The 20,000-nt window shown below is 40.1% G+C and overlaps 4 protein-coding genes across 5 annotated transcripts in view; all 4 read left to right on the plus strand.

Moving 5' to 3' along the window:
• Nucleotides 1-20,000, plus strand: part of LOC138001068 (uncharacterized) — a 424,432-nt gene that overhangs the window by 274,621 nt on the left and 129,811 nt on the right. The window lies entirely within an intron of this gene.
• Nucleotides 1-20,000, plus strand: part of LOC138000051 (uncharacterized) — a 64,947-nt gene that overhangs the window by 757 nt on the left and 44,190 nt on the right. The gene's annotated exons all lie outside the window — the stretch shown is intronic.
• On the plus strand, nt 9,099-15,418 carry LOC138000050 (uncharacterized). Its single transcript, XM_068846191.1, has 2 exons — nt 9,099-13,254; nt 14,330-15,418. The coding sequence occupies exon 1, from the start codon at nt 9,605-9,607 to the stop codon at nt 11,645-11,647; it is 2,043 nt and encodes a 680-aa protein (XP_068702292.1). The 5' UTR covers nt 9,099-9,604; the 3' UTR covers nt 11,648-13,254; nt 14,330-15,418.
• Nucleotides 18,409-20,000, plus strand: part of LOC138000044 (uncharacterized) — a 19,576-nt gene continuing 17,984 nt past the window's right edge. The window contains exons 1-2 of one of the 2 annotated variants that reach the window (XM_068846177.1): nt 18,409-18,476; nt 18,596-18,665. The gene's annotated coding sequence lies outside the window, so the exon portion shown is untranslated. The remainder of the gene's footprint in view (nt 18,477-18,595; nt 18,666-20,000) is intronic. The other variant, XM_068846178.1, reaches the window with a different exon arrangement.

Below are 20,000 nucleotides of genomic sequence, written 5' to 3' on the forward strand. Positions count from 1 at the left end.
CTAACCGGCATTAAATACCATGGAAACCTATAGGTTTTGACACCTCTTAACCAACCGATAGCACTAACCAGGCCTCTAGCAACCAGCTGCTGGCCTCGGTTGTTCAAAGGGTGGATAGCGCTATCCACCAGATAAATCACTATCCAGCGGATAAACACTAGCAAAAGCAATTGAGTTATCTAGTGGATAGTGATTTATCCAGTGGATAGCGCTATCCACCCTTCGAACAACTGAGGCCAGGTAATTAACTCTATTATATTCAGGAAATCTGAAGCCAGCCAAGGGGGCTGTAGCCACTTAGTCCTTCCCCCCCCCCCCCCCCAACAATAAATGTGAAAATTGTTACAGGCTGGAGATCTTTTTCAAATTGTCAACATATTATTTTAAAGGTCTCCAAGATTGATAGTTCTTAATTACTGATGTCAGTTCATCTAGTTTTAAAATACATTCCTACAATAACAAAGTGATTCTGACTCTTCAAAATGAATACAAACTTATGATACTGTAAATAACTCCTACTTGGCAAGAGGAGGAAGATGATTACATAATGAAGCACACACAATGACTTCCTGGTCACTAACTTTAAAGATGTTAATGGGATGTTTCCATGGAAAAGTTTGAATCCTTTCAACCTCTCAATTGCTCTTTCAACGGGTATCCGCACTTTTGCAATTTGTTTCTTTGAGAGCCTTTCTTGACAACTGTTTACCTGAGTGGAAAATTAAAACTCTAAATTAAACAGTGCTCTAAAGCTGCTTGTTCTGGGGGGAGGGGGGGGGGGAAGGGGTCTACTCCAATTTCATATAGCTTCAATAGAAAATGGTACCCCTTTCACAAACCTACAGAAGAATGCCTACATCTAATTTACCTCTACGGTATAGTCAACTATTGTGAGTACCCCACCCCCAGCAGGGGAAAGTGACTCCCTACCTTTTAGTGAGTGGGGGTTGGAAAGAGAATATATACGAGAAAAACTAGAGAGAAATCCCCATTCTAGGAATAGCAAGAACAGGATTGGTTAAATTTAGTAAAAGGGAGCATGTTGAGTTTTACTCCTTTTTTTGTCCGAAGATCTCTGATTGTAAAACCCCTGTCCACCATGACTTGGTCTCCCTCTTCTAGAAGGTCTATCAGGCCACTTTCTTGAGTGACTAGCCGATCACTTGCGCTGCCAGATCATAATTTGGAGATCAAAGAAATAGCTCCAGATGGTGTAATTCCTACTAGTAACTTAACAGTGTTTTGATGTTTGTAATCACTCGAAGTGGCCTTTTGGGCACTTGGGAAGGAAATCGTCTCAATAAAGAACTCAGTGCAATCGATAATGACGCGTGTACCTGGGTATTTTGAAAACGAATTAGGTATGTGAGTCTTAATTTCCTCTTTTGATAGCCAGCGAAGTAGTGAACCTTTAAAAGTCAGAGCTTAAATGCAAACCCATGTCATGTAAATCCGACTAACTGTACTGACAGAAACTGCGAACATGCCGGTAAGATGCCTTTCAATAAGACCTATTGTAGTTTCAGCAGCAACAGAACAAGAATAAACTCCTCTCAATCCAAAATCGCGTTTTCTCCCTGGTTTTTCCTTCTCAGGATCATTCTGGTAGTAGGATTTCTGACGCTTGTTCTTGTCCCAATACTTCATTTTTCCTGCGTACGGAAGGAGGGTATTGACGAGAAGCATGGAACACGATAGTGACGTAATGCCTGATTCATTGCTTTTCAACACGACTTGAACCACTTGCTCTCTTCTTCTTTGAGCATTAGCGCCAACTTTAACTTCTTGGCTGAAGGCTGGGGTTGAAGTCGAAGACTGATTTATTCCCCTTTTCATTTTGGCGAGGTCTTCATCTGTAAGTTCCGTCTGGCATAGCACGTTTCTGTGTTGCTCGTCCACGTTTTCAAACCTGATCACACCGGTGTTCTCTGCTGTTCTTCCAGTTTCTCCTGATGAATGCATTATACCGATTTTACTTGCCTGCACGTCTGCCCTTTGCCTTTTCGCCAGTAGCTCTGTTGAATTATCTGCCAAGTGTTGTGCTCGACGATCCCGCTTGTTTTTCCCCTCTTTACGAGGATCACTCTTTGGTGCGGACTGTTTCGGATCAAATATGGTCGGTACACCACACAAAATGACTTCAATCTTTCCGGAAAGCGTCCTTTTAAGGTCTTGTCTACTGAAATGTTGCGAACATATCCGAGGATCTGCAAGCGTCTTAAACTTTTCGTCCGCCCTTCGACAAAATGTTCCCCACTTTTTGCGTAGTTTCTGATCGGATGGAAAGCGAAAGTACTAGAGATTTGGCTTGTTATGGCTCCCATTTTTACACACTGCTACTACACAGTATCTAACCATGACTAACTACGACTAACACTTAAAACGAAAACATTATTTTCTATCTTGCATCTTCTCGTGTGCTATTCCCTTAAGCCCCACTTTCGTGCCCTCATTTCCAACCAGTTTTACGCGCCTGAATATATCGGAAATGGGCTATTGTGTTAGAAAAAACAGTTGAATCATGATGTTTTTGAAATACTTGGTTTGTTAGCTAGCAAATAAAGTCAATTAGCCTTAATTAATGCGGTGAAGTTATATATAGTACAGAGTTTTTGCAAATCAATTGAAATTATTTTTCTTTTTCTTAAATTAATCATTAGTCAAGAAATGTTCGAGACTAGATGGACGCCAAATTTTAGTGAGCGCCATGAATTCTCCTCTACCTAATTGTAATTGTTGAGCTATTCTATATACTTGAATAAATTGCTCTTGCATTTTTGTGTATAATATTCTCTATACGAAGTAGAGTACGTAGGTAACTTTCAAGTATTTGTAAGATAATATAAGATTCTAAGTTTAAATAAAGATTATGTCATGGCTTTGATTAGTCCGGCATCTTTGTTCCTGATTTGTATTTAAGCTGCATTGTAGCAAGCTTTGAAACAGAAAAACAAAGTTTTACGATTTGCTGACAATATTTTGTTAGAGGTAAGCAATAAGGTTAAGCTAAATTCTCTGCTTGAACCTTGACCACATAATTTTTGTCCCCTTCCAAATTACTGGGAAATGATAATTCAAACGACACAGCCCAGGCTTGAAGTTTGCGTCACAAAAAAAAGAGGGAATGTTCTTTGTATTTAATAAGATATTCCATAAATCGTCATCAACGCAGCATAAATTATCTAATCCATTAACGGCAAAAGCGCCCCAATCGGCGAGTAAAATCGTTTGGCTTCAGCCATAGTAAAATCTTAAACCTATACGTCTCACTCTCAAGAACTCAATTTTACTCATTTTTAGTGGTAGAAACCAAAGGTCATTCTTGTTTAACATTAATTTGATCCTCGATTTCTTAGCTTTTTGCGGTTGTGAATCATACGCACTGCAGTTACATTCCTTAATTAAAGATAATGGTTGGTGATAATTTTTAATGCAGTCACTTAATCACTCATTTTATTAGTCTCTGATGAAGACTCAATAGAAAGCAATTAGGCAATCAATTAATTATTTTTCTGTTCCATGCAGATACAATGTGAAAAATTAGTGGTTTGGTTAACTATGGCCACGCCTGGTCCCTTAGCCAGCTCAGAGGAGAAGACAAATGGAGCTAAGCTCAGTCGACTTATTATAGATGGTGGAACAACTGTACTCAAAAATGTTTTTGACACTCATCACCCTCATGCAAAGTTAGCAACTGATCTTAAGAGCCATTTTCCCAGAAAATCGAAAATCGCAAGACACTCGTGAAAAAATCGAATTTTTTTTTCTTTTGCCAAAACATCCCTTTTAGTACCCTAATTCAAGAAAAAATAGTTTTGGGTTCAAGCGATTCATTGTACGGGAGAAATTACAAAAAGTTTGAAAAATCGATTTTTTGCTGGTTTTTCGTACTCAAAACAACGGAATCCGACCGCAACTTCGAGAAAACGTTGAACGCATAAGAAACAATCCCTAACATCAAAACTTCAGCCGAGAATTATTACATACTTACTCTTTAATTTTATGAAAGAAAATTTGAAGAAAGAATTTTTTAACAATTACAATCGACAAGTTTAAAAAGGTCAAATTTGTATCTCAGGAAATGTTAATAAATGAAGGCGAACTTTCACTGTTGTAAAAGCCCTCTGGTATATGCCGCTTCCTTGTAAAACCCATATAGAATAAAACCTTGGCTATTGAACTAAGTTACTGGAAAGTCTTAGCTCTGGGAATCCAATACAGTTCTCACACTAAAGTAAGCAATTTGAGTATCTGAGTAAATAAAACGTATGCAAATTAGACGGCCCGCTGAATGAATTCATATTTTTAACGCAAAGTTTTGTTGAACGAACAACTTACCATTGCTTGTTGTGAGAGAAGTTAAATCCATCTCTTAATCTTTTTGTACCAACTCATCCATAACTGATTTCGACCAAAATGTGTCCAGCAACTTCAGCGCTTGAGCTATCTAAACACTTCCCACGCAGCGCTTATTAAGCGTTATCAGACGCTTCTGTAATAATGAAACCCGATTATGCTTTGGTCCGAAAATAACATACAATGATGAAAATTAACCACTGCTCAAACCACACAGTTAACAAGGTGAGTATTACTCTTATTGAGCGAACAAATCAGATACTAGACGGGATAACAAGATCATATGACGCATAATTTAACAAACGCGCTGAGATTGTCACATACGACTGTACGTACTATACTTCGTACACATTGTAAACAGATTAAGAACAATTACAGCTGTCCCAATGAAAAAATGTACAACCCTACGTCTGTTTATAGATCATCAGTGTAGAAATATTCGACTCTGGGAACAATATTAATATAACTTTTCCAGGTCAAATGCTCCTGGAATAAAATTCATATATTGTTTCGCAACTTACTATTGCACGTGCCTCTACGATTTCATTTTAATTGAATTATTCCCGTCTAGTATTACGAAATGCTACCCTGCTCACAGACGTTTTTTCTGTTTTGGGAATTTGGTGCGCGCACAAGATAAGCGATTGCCCGTGAGAGAGGGCGGAACGCGCTTTTTTTTATACGTGCATCTAAAAATGAAGAGAGTCTGTGAACAGGCTGGTAAAGTACACAAAGTGCAGAGTTCTGCCTAAACGGTGTTCTCACTTCTCCTCAGAGGCTGCTTCCAGAAGTGAATCATTCACCATTTGTTCTCGCCGGAATAACTAAGTCAAGAAAAAATCTATTTCGTTCATTGTTTTGCTTTTGTTGCTTATTTTTGAAGTTTGTTTATGTTTAAAAGAGCGTTCCTTTTCGGAGAGTGAGATCATTTCTTGTTTGTCAGGCTGAGTCCTTGTTACAAATCAGTCAGTTACCTTTCAGTTCGTGACTATTTGCACGTTATAAATGTCTCTCCTCGCTCTAACAAATCAATGACACCTTATCTTATAAATGTGAAGAGGTATTCTAGCCTGCATAACAGGTGCTTTATGAGCCAAGCGAGGCGAACGCGGCATTTGCTCAAAGCGCGAAACGAGTGCGAAGCGCGAGACGAGGGATAAAAAAAGATAAAGCTTTATTTTTTCCTCCCCTCGTCGCGTTTCGCGCCTCGCGCAAAATGCCGGAGAAGCAAACATTGCCTAGGATTTTCTATAGCTTGAGGAAGGCTAAAAATTTCTAGATGACCGTTCCATTCATGTACACAATTTTCGAAGCTTATGTAATAAATTCCCTCCGATTTTCTGAAGTTCATTTTTCCCATTTCACTCTCCAGGTTAGGTTGTTTTTCGTAGAGAAAGGAAGCCTAAAATTTTCGGAATCGAAAATGCCATGCAGAAAGGAACCGAAAAACTATCACTTTCGGAAAACTTTGAATTGCTGCTAAAATGTTCGGGAAAATAACACTGAAGCCCTCGTAACTTCGAAAAGACTCAAGTTACCCTAGGATGCCCGAACAGATATAAATTTCTTAGCGCCACTTAGAAAACATTTCTAGAGATCTAAAAGTACTCTGGATAGCCTAAAAAGTCTTTTCAAAGTAATTCGGGGGGAAACCGTCGTTGGGTGCCCCTGATAAAGCGCCTGTTATGCAGGCTGGAGGTATTTCTGCAAGTTCTCTGAGTTAACCAAAGATAACTTTGTTTTTCTTCACTAAACAACATTTCTAGAGGTCTCTAGAGAAAGCGTTACGCGCGATAATGTGGAATTTTATAACACTCCACAGCGCGTATTCAGCCCTGCGGAGTGGTTCTCTTTTTCTCGCGCTCGCGGCGTGAATTGGTCAAATTTAACTCAAAGATTATTATTAGCCTCAATAGGCTTTTCAACAATTTTGAGGAGGTCTTGAAGGTTTCAAGGATGCGATAAGCACACTCAAGTTTGAAGTTGTGTTGTGAACAAGCTCTAAATGAAACCCTGGTTTCGGAGGAAAAATCATAAAAAACAAATCCGAAACAAAACTATAGCAAGCTATAAAGTTGAATTTTATGCTTTTTTATTTTGCTGTAGGGATTGTTGCAAGGTGGTAAATTCGGGAATAACGAACTTATTAAGGAAACATTTGTGTTTGAAATATTTTGGGAAATATTTAATATACCTTCACTCTGAATCAAAAACTGTGATGAATGTCTTTTACAACAAGTCAGCATATGCATGTGTCTGGACCAATACAAATATATAAATCAAATAAAGCAAGAAGGTCTGTTCTGTGAAAATTGTACGTATTTTTTTACCAACAAAACAAAGACCGAAAACAGAAGCTATTGAGTATTTCGTGACAGTTTGCTAACGTGACCTTGGCATATGTAACCGATTCGTGGGTCAGTAGAAGTCATAGGACCTTGTGGTGGCTTGAAATCTTAACTAAACAAATTCAAAATCGAAGTCAACGGTTTCGAATGCATTTTAATTCTGCTTTTTCGCCCTGAAGAAAACTATTTTACCATTGTGGTAACGGAGTTTCATCAAGCGATGACAGTTTCAGTTCGAAGTTGCGATCTCAATGATTTTGCTGCGGCAATGTGGCTGAACAAACGTTTTTCAGTCGTCATATAAAAAGTTATTTACGGCTCTCACCAACACAGCTGAAAGCTAGAAATAACATTTTCACTGTAAAAACATATTACTAGCAACAGTAAGTAGTCCTTTTGCACTAAACTTTGCGTTTAGTCACAGGGTCCAGAGGAGATATGTTTGTTGTTAGAACATCAAAACCCGTCGAAAACATCGGAAGTAATGGGTTATTTTGATCGCGTTGACGATCGCGTTACAGTTTCGTTACACATTCTGTATACCGCAAACCAAGAGACTGAGGGCTCGCAAGATCGGCTTACAGTATAAAATACGGAAAGGGAGGAAACTAATTTGGGGCCGATTTTCGAATCCCTGAAACTCAAATGGAATTGAATTAAATTGCCTGATTTTACTAACGTGATCTAGAATTGTTATGTATTTGCCAAATACTGTGGGAAAACGGCATAAGAAAGCGTTCAAATTCATTTTCGGCGACCGAAATTTACGGCTTCGAGAGAGAGCTTTCGTTCGATGTGCACCGCAACATATGGTGACGGAAATGACGTGGTAAAGTAAATGTGCGCAAGATCGGAAGTAATTTCAAGATGCCCCAAGTTCGAAAACACCAACGGTTTCTCTTGCACTTTTCGACTGTTGACGTGTACAACAAATGTCCAGTCTTTAAAGATCTTTACTTCAGTTAAAACTCGGCTGCCTTCGCATAGATCTTGTGACTGGACTTTTATCCACTCAAAGAAATCGTCGCTAGAGCTAGATAAAAGCCAATCGAATTCTTTTGTGAAAGCTGGCAAGTCTTCCCATTTAACACGGTCTTCTTCCAATCTTGAGGTTTTTGAAAGTAGGTACTGCCATACTCGGCCACCGTTAACTCTTCGCTGGACTCTACTCGCCCGTGGAAAGGCCTCCTTTAAAATAATCCCCAGTTCTTTGACTTGCAATGGAAAATTTTCCTTTTCGGAGCTGTTATTTACATAGTCGTCGAGTATTTCTTGTACGGAGATAGAGTTTTGTTCGTCTCTTCGACAATTCATTGAAAGCCTGCAGGTAAAATAGTCAAGTTCGATCAGGGTAAAATCAAACACGATAATTTGTGGCTCACGTTCGAAAGCCAACTGGTCAGATATCTTACCATTTAGAAACAAACACGTGTTTTTCTCTGTTCGATACTTTGGATCTCTTCTCGTCCGGCTGCTTTTCGCGCAACGGAACGGGTCTTTTCAAAGGAGAATCCGCCATTATTTTAAAACTCCCTCCACAGCTGATGTTTTGATTCTCGAACGGTCTGTTGCTTTTGCGTTTCCGGTCCCAATTCACTTCCGTCACCAAGTGCTGCGGTTCACATCGAACGAAGTCACGTGGTACAAGTTTCCTCCCTTTCCGTATTTTATACTGTAAGCCGATCTTGCGAGCCCTCAGTCTCTTGGTTTGCGGTATACAGAATGTGTAACGAAACTGTAACGCGATCGTTTACGCGATCAAAATAACTCATTATTTCAGATGTTTTCGACGGGTTTTGATGTTCTAACGACAAACATATCTCCTCTGGACCCTGTGGTTTAGTATGAATTCCTTCAGCGGGCCGTCTAATTTGCATACATTTTATTAGATGAAATTCTCAAATTGCTTACTCCAGTGTCAGGGCTGTATTTAATTCCCAGAGCTAAAACTTTCCCGTAATTTACTTCAATAGCCAAGGCTTTATTCTATATGGGTTTTACTAGGAAGCGGCATATACCAGAGGGCTTTTTTAACAGTTAAAGTTCGCTTTCATTTTCTAACATTTCAAGAGACACAAATATGTCCTTTTTAAACTTGTCGATTGTAAATGTAAAAAACTTATTTCTTCAAATTTTCTTTTAGGGCTTCAAAGATTAAGAACGAAATAATATTCGCCTGAAGTTTCGATGTTAGGGATTGTTTCTTATGCGTTCATCGTTTTCTTGAAGTTGAGGTCGGATTCTGTTGTTTTTAAGCGCGAAAAACCAGCAATAAATCGATTTTTCAAACTTTTTGTTATTTCTCCCATACAATGAATCGCTTGAACCCAAAACTATTTTTTCTTGAATAAGGTCACTAAAAGGGATGTTTTGGCAAAAGAAAAAAAAAATCGATTTTTTTACGAGTGTCTTGCGATTTTCGATTTTCTCGGAAAATGGCTCTTAATTCCTGTTATTCCATCCTTAACAACCTTTAACGAAGAAGAATTCTCAATGGCAACCAGTGGGACAAGCTGTTCCCTGGTGGTGGAGTTGCTCCGGATTCCAACACGTTTGATATAACTCTGCTTTTCCTCCTTCTGACCAACATTTGTGGACTTATCCCTCCCCACACAGGATGGCATCGAAAACCTCCTCCAAGTGACACCTCTCACGAGGCAAACCTTGCTCGCATTAAGTTTTTCCGTAATCAAGTGTATGGGCATGTGACAACCACTGGTGTCGATGCACCAACATGCAATGCTTTGTGGACGGAAATAAGTGCCGTTTTAGTGTCTCTTGGGTTAAGTCAGGCAGAGATTGATCGATTAAAGGCAGAGCGATGTGGAGAGGAGGATTATCTTGATGCCTTACGGGAATGGGTAGAGAGTGAAGAGGATCTAAAGTCTCAACTTAATGACATGCGTCAACTTCAGAACAAAGTTCAACAGAGTGTCGAGGACTTACGAATCCAGCAGTCAACAACCCAAGAGACGGTTAAGGAAGGCAATTCCGTGATTGAAGACATACACCAAATTGTTACTGAAATCCGTGAGACACAACACAACGCCGATCAGGAAGATAAAATCCTAAAAAAGCTTGCTAAGATTGACACTCAACTTGACATGAGATATTATGGAAACAGATATTTGGAAGGAACCCGTGAGTCTTTCTTTGCTAAAATCAACGGCTGGTTGGATGATGCAAGCTCTCCAAATTGTGTCTTGGTGCTCAGCGCAAATGCAGGGATGGGGAAATCTGTCATGGCTGCTGAGATGTGCAGAAGAATGCAAGGAGCTAAAAGATTAGCGGGGAGCCATTTTTGTCACCATGAGAGAGCACGCCATAGAAATCCCAAGGTGATGCTGCAGTCTTTAGCCTTTCACCTCTCAGGATGTCTTCCAGAGTACAAGAAAGCTCTTGTTGAACAGCTTTCCGGAAATCTAGGTGTAGAGATCAATGACATGGAAGTCGCAGATCTGTTTGGTTTGCTGTTTTTTGAACCTCTGAACAGCGTAGCAGATCCAGCTTTTACATTTCTTGTGGTAATAGATGCTTTAGATGAAGGTGAACACCAAGGACGAAATGATCTTCTTGACGTGATTGCCAGGTTTTTTAAGAATCTGCCACTTTGGATTAGATTTTTTGTGACGACGCGACCTGAAGTCAACATTTGGGACAGCCTGAAAGATTTGCAACCACTGGTACTGGAGGGAAAAGATGAAGACAACTTGGAAGATATTCGTTTTTACTTTGAACGAACTCTGAGCGATTTATTAGAAGTTGAAAGGCGCGAGCTTGTCTTAGATGATCTCGTGCAGAAGTCAGAGGGAGTCTTTCTGTGTGCCCAGTTTTTGGTAGATTTTATAAGGGCCAAGAGTTCAACCAAACTTACCTTGGAACAAGTGGACGAAACCCTTCCGACAGGCATCTCGTATGTGTATCAGTCGTATTTCCAACGGGTGGAGCAAGACTTGTGTGAGGAACTGAACATAACTGAAGAGCAATTTCTTTGTTTCCTGAGTGCAATTGCAGCAGCAAGGGAACCACTACCATTGGGTTTTGTCCCTAAATTGTTGTGCAAGGACTTGTTGTCCACGACTGTTATGCGAAAGGTGAGCAAAGCCATTGCCATTGTGTCATCACTCCTTCCTGTTCACGATAACCGTATTCATTTCTTTCATAAATCAGTCAAAGACTGGTTGACAGACAAGTCACGCTACGAGCAGCACATTTTCAGCGTGGAGGAAATGGAAGGCCATAAGATCCTTTCTACTCTTTCCTCTAACGAAATTGACGAGTTAAAGAGAAAAGGTGTTAGCAACTCACAATCCTTCGCTGACACTACAAGGTATGCCTTGGAACATGGTGTTCAGCACATGCTACAGTTAGACCAAGACACGAAATCCTGCAGCGTTGAACAAATGGTTGGAAACTATGTGTTAGACCCAGAGGTTTTGTACGCAAAGATTTGTCTGAACATGGCAACAGTCGCAGAAGATGTTGTCTGTTTAATGAAACACGGTGGGTTGAAAACGATATCAGCCCATTGTTGTGAGACCCTTTCGTCATTATTGGTTGTTTTAAAGAAATACCGTCTAACCTTAGAGGAGTATCCCTTTACCATATTTCAATGTCTGTTGAATGAGGGAAGTAGTAAACTATCTTCTGACTCCCGCCAGCTTCTGGAGACCAAGTATTCCGATAAGCCTTACATGGAGTACTTAACCAAAAATGTCCCTCAAAAAGCTGTTCAAACTCGGTTTCATTTTTGTTCAGATGTGCGTTGTTTGGATGTATCCCCTAGCTTAGAATACATGGTTTGTGAGTGCCTTGATGGATCCATTCAGTTGTGGTCACTTGCCTCTGGTAACCTCAAATGGAAACGTTATTGCAAACTAAGACTCTGTTGTGACTCTATCTGTGGTAGAAGGAGAATCATTGATACCAATCATGCATATTAACCAGCAGATTATCATAGGTCAACTGTGTATGCTTTTTATCGTTCAGTGGTATTTCATCCTACCAAGGATGTCATCTTGCCAGGAGTTTTAAGCCATGCCTATTCCTTTAATGGAGACTTGAAGCCTCTTTTTCCCACCAGTAAGTGCAGTTTTTCTGTCTGTTCTATTTTCGGCGACGAGATCTTGTCTGATTGTCCCGACGATGCAAAATGTCTTATCGTGTGGAATCTAAACGATGGCAGGGAGATTGATCGTCTCACCAGAGATAACGATATTTTATCCTTTGCGATATCCCGAGATGGAAAGCTCGTGGCGATTTGCCATTTAACTGGCTTTGTTTGTTTAGTTGACCGGCAAAATGGTTTTTCAACTCTAGCAGAGGCAGCTTTAGACTCTGTGTTTGGAATGATTAGGTTCTCACCAGACAGTGGGTTTCTTTGGTGTTCACGTGTTGTAGGTTTTGCCGGGTCTAGCAAGTGGTTTTGTTTGAGAGTCACTGAGGGGCCTGAGGATCACTATTCGATGGATATTGTTTATTTTTCCAGTTGGAATTCCTTTGAGCTAGAATCCCAAAGAATCGGTGGCTTTTTGTTAGGAGATCCTGTGAGTTTACAGGATCCATTCCGTTTTTCTGATGTAGTTCTTAATAGCCAGTATCTTTTAAGGAACTACATTGTACATGGAGATTACATTGAAATGGTTTATCGAAATCCACGAAGGAAGAACACAGAATTCCAAGAGGTCCAATCTCTCCGATTCTCGTTTTTCGGCGAGATTGTTTATGCAGACGTGTCGGTCGGACTGGGATCGTTTAAACGTCAAATTATCATGGCTTGGGACGTTTCGAATTGGGAACTTAAGGGACAGAAAGAGTTTGAAAGTGTCCTCCTCATTGAGTTCGTAGCTTTAAAAGATGGAATTTTGTTTGCAACTGCGAGCACTCTTGAGCTTTGGAACTTTGATATGTCAGTCTGCATGCGACGATGGATGTTCGGCGCGGATGCTCTCTTTCCTATTTCAGATGATCAGGTGGCATGCATATCATCTAAAACGAAAGATGGGATCATTTTAGATACTGTTGGTGGAGAGTATGTGGTAACGTTTAAACTGCAGCATAAGTTGATTGCTTGCTACAGAGACCTCCAGTTGTTTGCCTCAAGTGACGACGGGCAAAAGTTCATTGAATTGAAGCAACTGGGTAAAACCGAATCGCGATGGTGTGCACTCTCTGGTAACAGTTTGTTTTGTGTGAGGGGATCATTTTCTCCCGAGGGTCAATTTATTGTTGTTGATGAGTTAAATGGTGTATACGTTCTCGATGCAGTTTCTGGTAACTTGCGTGTTAAATTGAGTGATGACCCCGTTAAGAGTTGTAAATTCATCAGTGACGAGGAATGTGTTTTTCTGAATGACGCCTGCCTTAAGATGTTCAACGTCAGGTCTGGAGATCTACTCTGTGTTATGGGTGTTGGTGTGGATGAGCCATACCATTTAGAAACTTTTTCCAATGGAGGTATCATTGCCATTTGTTCAAAGCTAGGGTTGGACTTAAAAATTATCAAGGTAAAACACCCGGGAGAAAAGACACTCAGCGGTGGGGCAAAAAGGTAAGTTGGCAATTTGTTGTTTGAGAGCCAAGTGTTTTTAAAATGCATGTGGTCTTTCAAATGCTGTGCCCACTGTCGTGGCCAGCAGCACCTTGAGCGAATACTGTTCGGCAAATGACCACACGACCCACACTGAAATCTTCTGTATGCACTACAAGGTAGCCAACAAAGCATTGTTATCAAAAGTTAGTGGTTGCTTAGATGTGTGTTTTTGTTCCCATATAGGGTGATATGAGCTTACATTACTGTGTTGCGTAGTCTGCTTGTGGGCTCATTCTCGCATCTCTTAATTAGCGCGAGAATCCCGCTCCTTACACTTACAGTGTATATGTTCTTTGGATAAGAGCCGCTAAAATTGTGTTCACATATCGACCGTTATGTTGATGGATAAGGTGCTTATTGGTGGGTTGATACTCGTTTGAGTAAATCCCGTTAATAACAGATACAAAAACAATTAAAGCATTGGTGGTCACACAATAATTTGACAAACACAATAATCAGGCCAATATCTTGCGCAAATGTACAGCGATTTGACACTGGGCATTGGCAACCTTGGACAGCTGTTTTGACAGCTACTTGGGCGTCATCACCATGGCGTAGCCGAAATGACAGTTACGAGTGGGCCGGGATTGGACTGTCACCATTGAATGTGAAAAGCTCCTAATTGGCGAGGAGCCACCATATGTGAATATTGCCTTTTCGAGACTGGTTTCTCCTTGCCCCTTAGCTTTCTATCCTTTGATGGTGACAATAATGAAGATGACGCGTTTATATTGCCTTCACGTAAAACGATAAGCGGGAACCGGCAGAAAAGAATAAAAATTTAATGTTTCATGTTGGGTCCTTTTCTTGAGAATTTGTTGGCAGTATCTGTAGATAACAGGTCAATGGTTGCAGCAAATTCTTTGATTTTTTGTCAAAATCAAACATTCAGCCAGACGTTTGCCGTTGGTGCGAATGCGATGCTCAATTTCCCTACTGCGTTTGCTAGAAGAAGCAAGGGGCAAAATTTTAAAATTACTCGAGTGACAATTTGATCAATCAGTTGAATTAATATTTGTTACTTTTCCTGCAGGTCCAAGCGTCAGGAGCGAGTTTCTTGTTGTCTTATGGTCTGAAGAAACAACAGTGACGATTGTGACCGCAAAGTTTCCTGGGGCGTCTTCTGGACAAATACAAGAGAAAACTTGTACATATTTTGAGCTCTGTTGCATACTGGCAGAGCTGTACAGTGTTTCCTGATTTGTAGTAGATGTGGTAGGTTTTTTGCAGACGAATGGTGTAACAGCATACTCTTTGTTGGTCGCGTTTCAGTAAGTTAGCTTGTTTTTTTTTAACCGATTCAGGTCGCTGTAAATTGGCGACGAATGTGGATACGTTTACGATTAGAACTGTGGATAAATAATGTCTTATTCTTTATAATCAGTCTGGGTCTTTTTTTGGTGCCTTGAGAAAGGAAAGTTGTACAATCTCACATTTGCGCTAAAAAATCCCTTGCTTTCTAATTGTTTTACCTGAAGTTTTGCCGCTGGAAAGTTTGAAACTTTTTTTAAATATGCGTTTTATTCGTATGTGTAACCTGGCTGGGTGTGAAATTACACTTGTTTGCTCAATTCAGCCTTTTTAAAGCTGCAATAAAACTCAGCTGATTCAGCTGTAGAGGCATCCATTGTATTAGTTCTAACTTGAATGCCACTGCAAGTTCGGTATAGATGGATAAAAGTTTCATCCAGGGTTAAAATAGTGAATACGTATTTGGATATTGTCGATTTTGTGCCCAAAGTAATCGAGACCTCCCCGAACAAAAACTGAGGCCTTCACTACGTGAACTTCTATTTCATATTTTGAAATCATAGGATGCTTCTGTTGATGCGCCAACTTTATTAAATAAGTGAAGAAAACTGACAGAATTTCATCGAGTGAATCTTGAATCTTAGTTCCAAATTTGTTTTTTCCTCTTGATCGTTATATTTTCCCATATCCTTCGAATTCTATTTGTCTTAGTCCTAGTCAAAGTAATCTCATGTATTCCCCTTCCAGCCTCGATTAGCTCTGCTATTTGCGGGCAGAGAGGACGTTACTTTTTGGTTAGTCTTAATTGATTATAAAACGTGATCGTAATTGCTGTTGTAATTATAATAATGATAGAGGTATAATAAAGGTCTCCATAAAGGTAACAAAGCCATTAATGGGAAATACACTACACTGAAGTCACAATCTCAAGATAAACCGGACTTACATCACCCTCACCACTTAGCCTGCGTAACAAGCGTTTTAAGCGGGCGAGAATAGGGCGAATGCTAGCTGGAAACCCTGGGCGCTTACCATTTGTCAGAAAAAACCCGTTGTTCCGGTGGGAAAACAAATGGAACGGTTGACACCAACGGAAATTTTCTGGAAAGAAGGCACAGCCTGCGAAGGTTGTCTTCTTTTTCCACTTTTACAGAGTCGACCGGATTGTTTGCACCACTAGAACCAGGCACCGATGCGAGGATTACATCACTTTACTTGGCGGGCATTGGCCGCAACATTTATTTGTCAGCGATGAAATGATATATGAAATGGGTCATATATGAACTGTGGATATGAAATCAAGTGACGCTGTGATCTTCGCAGTTATGAACGCAATTTTTGCAATTGCGTAAAGAAGCCTGAAATTCCATATATCGTAGACTCATATACCCATTTTTCATAAACCCACAAATGACCAGCTCCCAACGTCAGTGGCTTCATAGCTCAGTTGGTTAGAGCGTTTCACCGGTATCGCGAGGTCACGGGTTCAATCCCCGTTGAATCCTGAAATTTTCAGGCTTCTTTACGCAATTGCAAAAATTGCGTTCATAACTGCGAAGATGACAGCTTCACTTGACATTTGTTTGTACACAGACTCTTACGGAATTCGAAAATGGAGTCACAAATGAAACGGCTCATTTCATTTCCCATTTAAAAAAACTTCTGACCGAAAACTAAATGGTAAGCGGCCCCTGTTACGCAGGCTACCTCACCACTCGGCCATGCTGCCTCCTCAAATTTTATTGACACACCCAGGGAATCCAAAGCCGTGTTCACATTAGGCTTCGATTATGATCGAATTATAATCCAATTAACTTTGGAACGGATTCACATCAACTAATTACAGTACATGATTATAATTGAATAATTATTTCAAACGACCTGGATTGTTTGAAGTAATTACAGTGCGCAATTGAACAGAATGGCGAACACGTGGTGGTATGAGCGAACGACACTTCTAATCGCTTTAAGGATCGAAGATTTGGATTTGTCTTCTTCTCTGCTCGGAAGCTATCCCTTGGTTCTCTTCGCGCCTCAAGCATGGTGATGGTAATCGTAGCAGCCACGCGTTTCGGCCCCATTTTGTCTCCCTGCGAGGTTACCCAGCCTATTGTATTTGAATTTCCGCAGATGTGAACAGGACCATAATTGAATAAAATTGAATAGAGTATGATAGCCTGAATGATACTTCAGTTGATCATAATCAACGTTGAGTGTGAACACGGCTTTAAGGTTTTCGCTCTTTAGCATTTGGTCAACTAGGGGCTCCGAGGGCTGAGGTAATCGTGCGTGACGTCGAATTTAGCCCTGGTCGTGGGTTCAATTCCCACCCTGGTCAGAGTTTTTCTCTGTCCTTGTGTGGGCCCATTTCCATCAGTAGGGCTAACGCTCACATGGTTCATATGGGATTGAAATATAGCACTTCACATTACACTCTATTCAGTTAACTCTGAATAATACTTCAGTTGATCATAATCAACGTCGAGTGTGAAGACGGCTTAAGGTTTTCGGTCTTTAGCATTTGGTCAACTAGGGGCTCCGGGGGGGTGAGGCAATCGTGCGTGACGTTGAATTTTCATCACATAGTATTTCGCACGATGATTTACGCAGTTGTGAGCGTATTTGCCTGTAATCAATGTGGTCCGGTTTGGATTCCCAGACTTGACAGTTGACACTCTACTCTGCTCCGAGAAGTTGTTCTCCAACTCCTGCGATTTTGCATTCTCAACAGAAACCAACATTGATTTGATCAGCTTCAACCCTTTGAATTCCAGGAGTGATCGGTTTGTAAATTCTCTTCACAATTTCAATGTAATGTCAGTCAGATAGTATTGAGAATGAAGAATATTATCAGCTGAAGAGGTGTGATCTTGATATAACACCAAATTTTCATGACTACCCAACAAAAAAATCAATGGTTCTAGTTAGGAGAATGAACGTTTCGATCGTGGGAATAGAAGGGTTAATTTAATTCGATTTGTTTTGATTTACAGTCTCTCCAATTTATACAGAAAAAAACGTTAGCTAAATATGCTCATAATACTAACTAGTTTACCTAAGTGGCCTTTTTCATTGAACGATTCGAATTTACTGTTTGTTGCGTGACAGTGTAGAACAGGCTCTATTCTCGTGCATCTTTATTTCTCTATTCGCGCACAACCACAATTCCTTGCGCCTTTGACCACAACCCCATGCGTTTTGAAGAAAAATGTGTTCTTCTACCAATTAGAGAGTTGCCTCGTTCGTTCGCTTCAGGCTCACTCACTGCGGAAGCCATTATTTATCCTTTGATGTATCGTCGTGTCATACCGGAACGATTCATACTGGCGCGAGTTCACCCCGGTTTCTGTACCGGAGAAAGAATTTCATTTCGGTACGAAAGTTCGCAACGGTGTCATTTAAACGAGGAACAACCACTCGTTTCGGTGTGAACTTCATTCTCGTTCCCAGAGCTGCGATCCTCTTGGCCGGCGCCACGGATCGAGCCGAGGCGCTGGCCAAGAGGATCGCAGCTCTGGGAACGAGAATGTATGAACTTGACCTCTGGGTTGACTGGAACCGGTAGCGCATGAGTGAATTTCGTAAATCCAAAATGGCATGTATTTGATCAACGTCAAGTGTGCCTTTATGCAAACTCGATATGAAATAAAGTAGGCATCTTGTAAACACGATAGGAAATCAATTAGTCATCCCGGTAAGGAAGTCGCGCCGGGGACGAGTTTTCTCATGCAAACAGCCCCTTTGATTGAGTTTTGCTGGTTCTCAAGGAAGTCGAACAACCCCTTTCCAGGACCTCTCTGCTGGCTTAGGAGGTTGGGAAGAGGTTGGGAAGCGAAATTGGAGAGTTTGGGTGTCCTGTGGGTTTTCGAGCAGGAAGTTCGCCATATTTTCAATGCTGAAGAACCTTGGAAGTTGCTGGATATCTCGAGGTAAGTGAGTTGTTTTACAGCGACGTGATTTGTGACGTTTCTCTCCCTAAAAGTTTACTAAGCGGGCTCTGGGAAATTACTAAGTACTCATCGCTAATTGACGTTTTCTGTGTACTTAGTATCTCATGGAATTGAACTGTGCCATGATGTGGTATGATTCGTATATTGGAGCTTGGCCTTCATTAACAGGTAACCAATCGAGTATGTGCGGTGATTTAAATCTAGTTTTCACAGCAAAGAAACTTGCTTATTTCTCGCCATCGTCACCTTATAGACACTGGAAGCATTGTTTTTTCCTTATGTAACGATCTTCCATCTTGTACATGTAGCGTCTGGTCTCAGGTAAGGTTTTTTCACTGGAAACAATTTTAACTGCAGAACACAATGTCGATTGTAATTGTGTTGTAAAAACACTTGAATCATGATGTTTTTAATTACTTTGCTAATAGTAAGTAAATTTAATTAGCTTGATTGTACTACAGGTAAAGTACGTGTTTTTTGCTATTCAATTCCACAAGTCGCCCAAGCTCGATATAATTTTTGTGTATTTGCAGGAGTAGAAATATAAGGATTTGTATGGGGAAAACGGTTTTTCGCAAAATGCAAAAAAATATTTACGATTTAAAGTACATTATGTCTAGATACCCGGCAGTCAGAAATTTTGACCAATTTTCTCCAAATAGCTCGCTATTTAGAATAGCTTGGCATTTCTGAACAAACACTAAATACTCTGGTGAGGTTTCGTTGGTAATTTCTGTGGATATTCATCGGGAGTTGACTTAGTGTGTCAGAACTTGAATATTTTCTAAGTGTCAAAAACATTGAGATTTCACTCTATGCCCAAGCTCAACAGTCGCTTCTGCTTTTAACCCAAGGCAATATTTATAATCGCTTGAGATTTGTAAACAAATATCTTATGTTCTTAGAGGAATTAAGCGAGCTATTTGGAGAAAATTGGTCAAAATTTCTGACTGCCGGGTATCTAGTTTTTTGAAAGCACTTCCCGGCTGCCGGGTATCTAGACACGTCGTTTAAAGTAGAAATAGGTATCTCTAAGTGCCAACGAGACAGTCAATATAATACATAGTTTGCAGATTTGTATCAGAGTTCCAAAGTACTCAACAGTAGTTTTAATTTTTTTATTCGAAAGTACTGAAACTCAACTTATCTTGGTAACAATAATACAATAATAGAAATTGCACACTTTGTATCTCCAACAACAATGTAAATGTCAACGTGTTTAGCAATAATATGGAAAGTACTGCAGCTGTAATTTTTGAAGGGCTGTAATTTTAACAGGAATATACCATAATTAAGATGAATAAAATCAGTGCCATGTAAAAAATTGCCAAAGCATTTTCAGATTTTTCAGTGTGAAACATGTAATGGGGAATCAAACTCTCTAGCACATGAAACTTTAAAGTTGTTTACTTGTAGAATTTTTATTTTGCAAGATACAGCCATGAATTATAAGTAAAAATTGATCGTTGACTGCGGAATTGCGTACTTTGCAGACAACATATT

Source organism: Montipora foliosa, chromosome 4, assembly GCF_036669935.1.
Source record: "Montipora foliosa isolate CH-2021 chromosome 4, ASM3666993v2, whole genome shotgun sequence".
In the NCBI taxonomy this organism is placed as follows: domain Eukaryota; kingdom Metazoa; phylum Cnidaria; class Anthozoa; order Scleractinia; family Acroporidae; genus Montipora; species Montipora foliosa.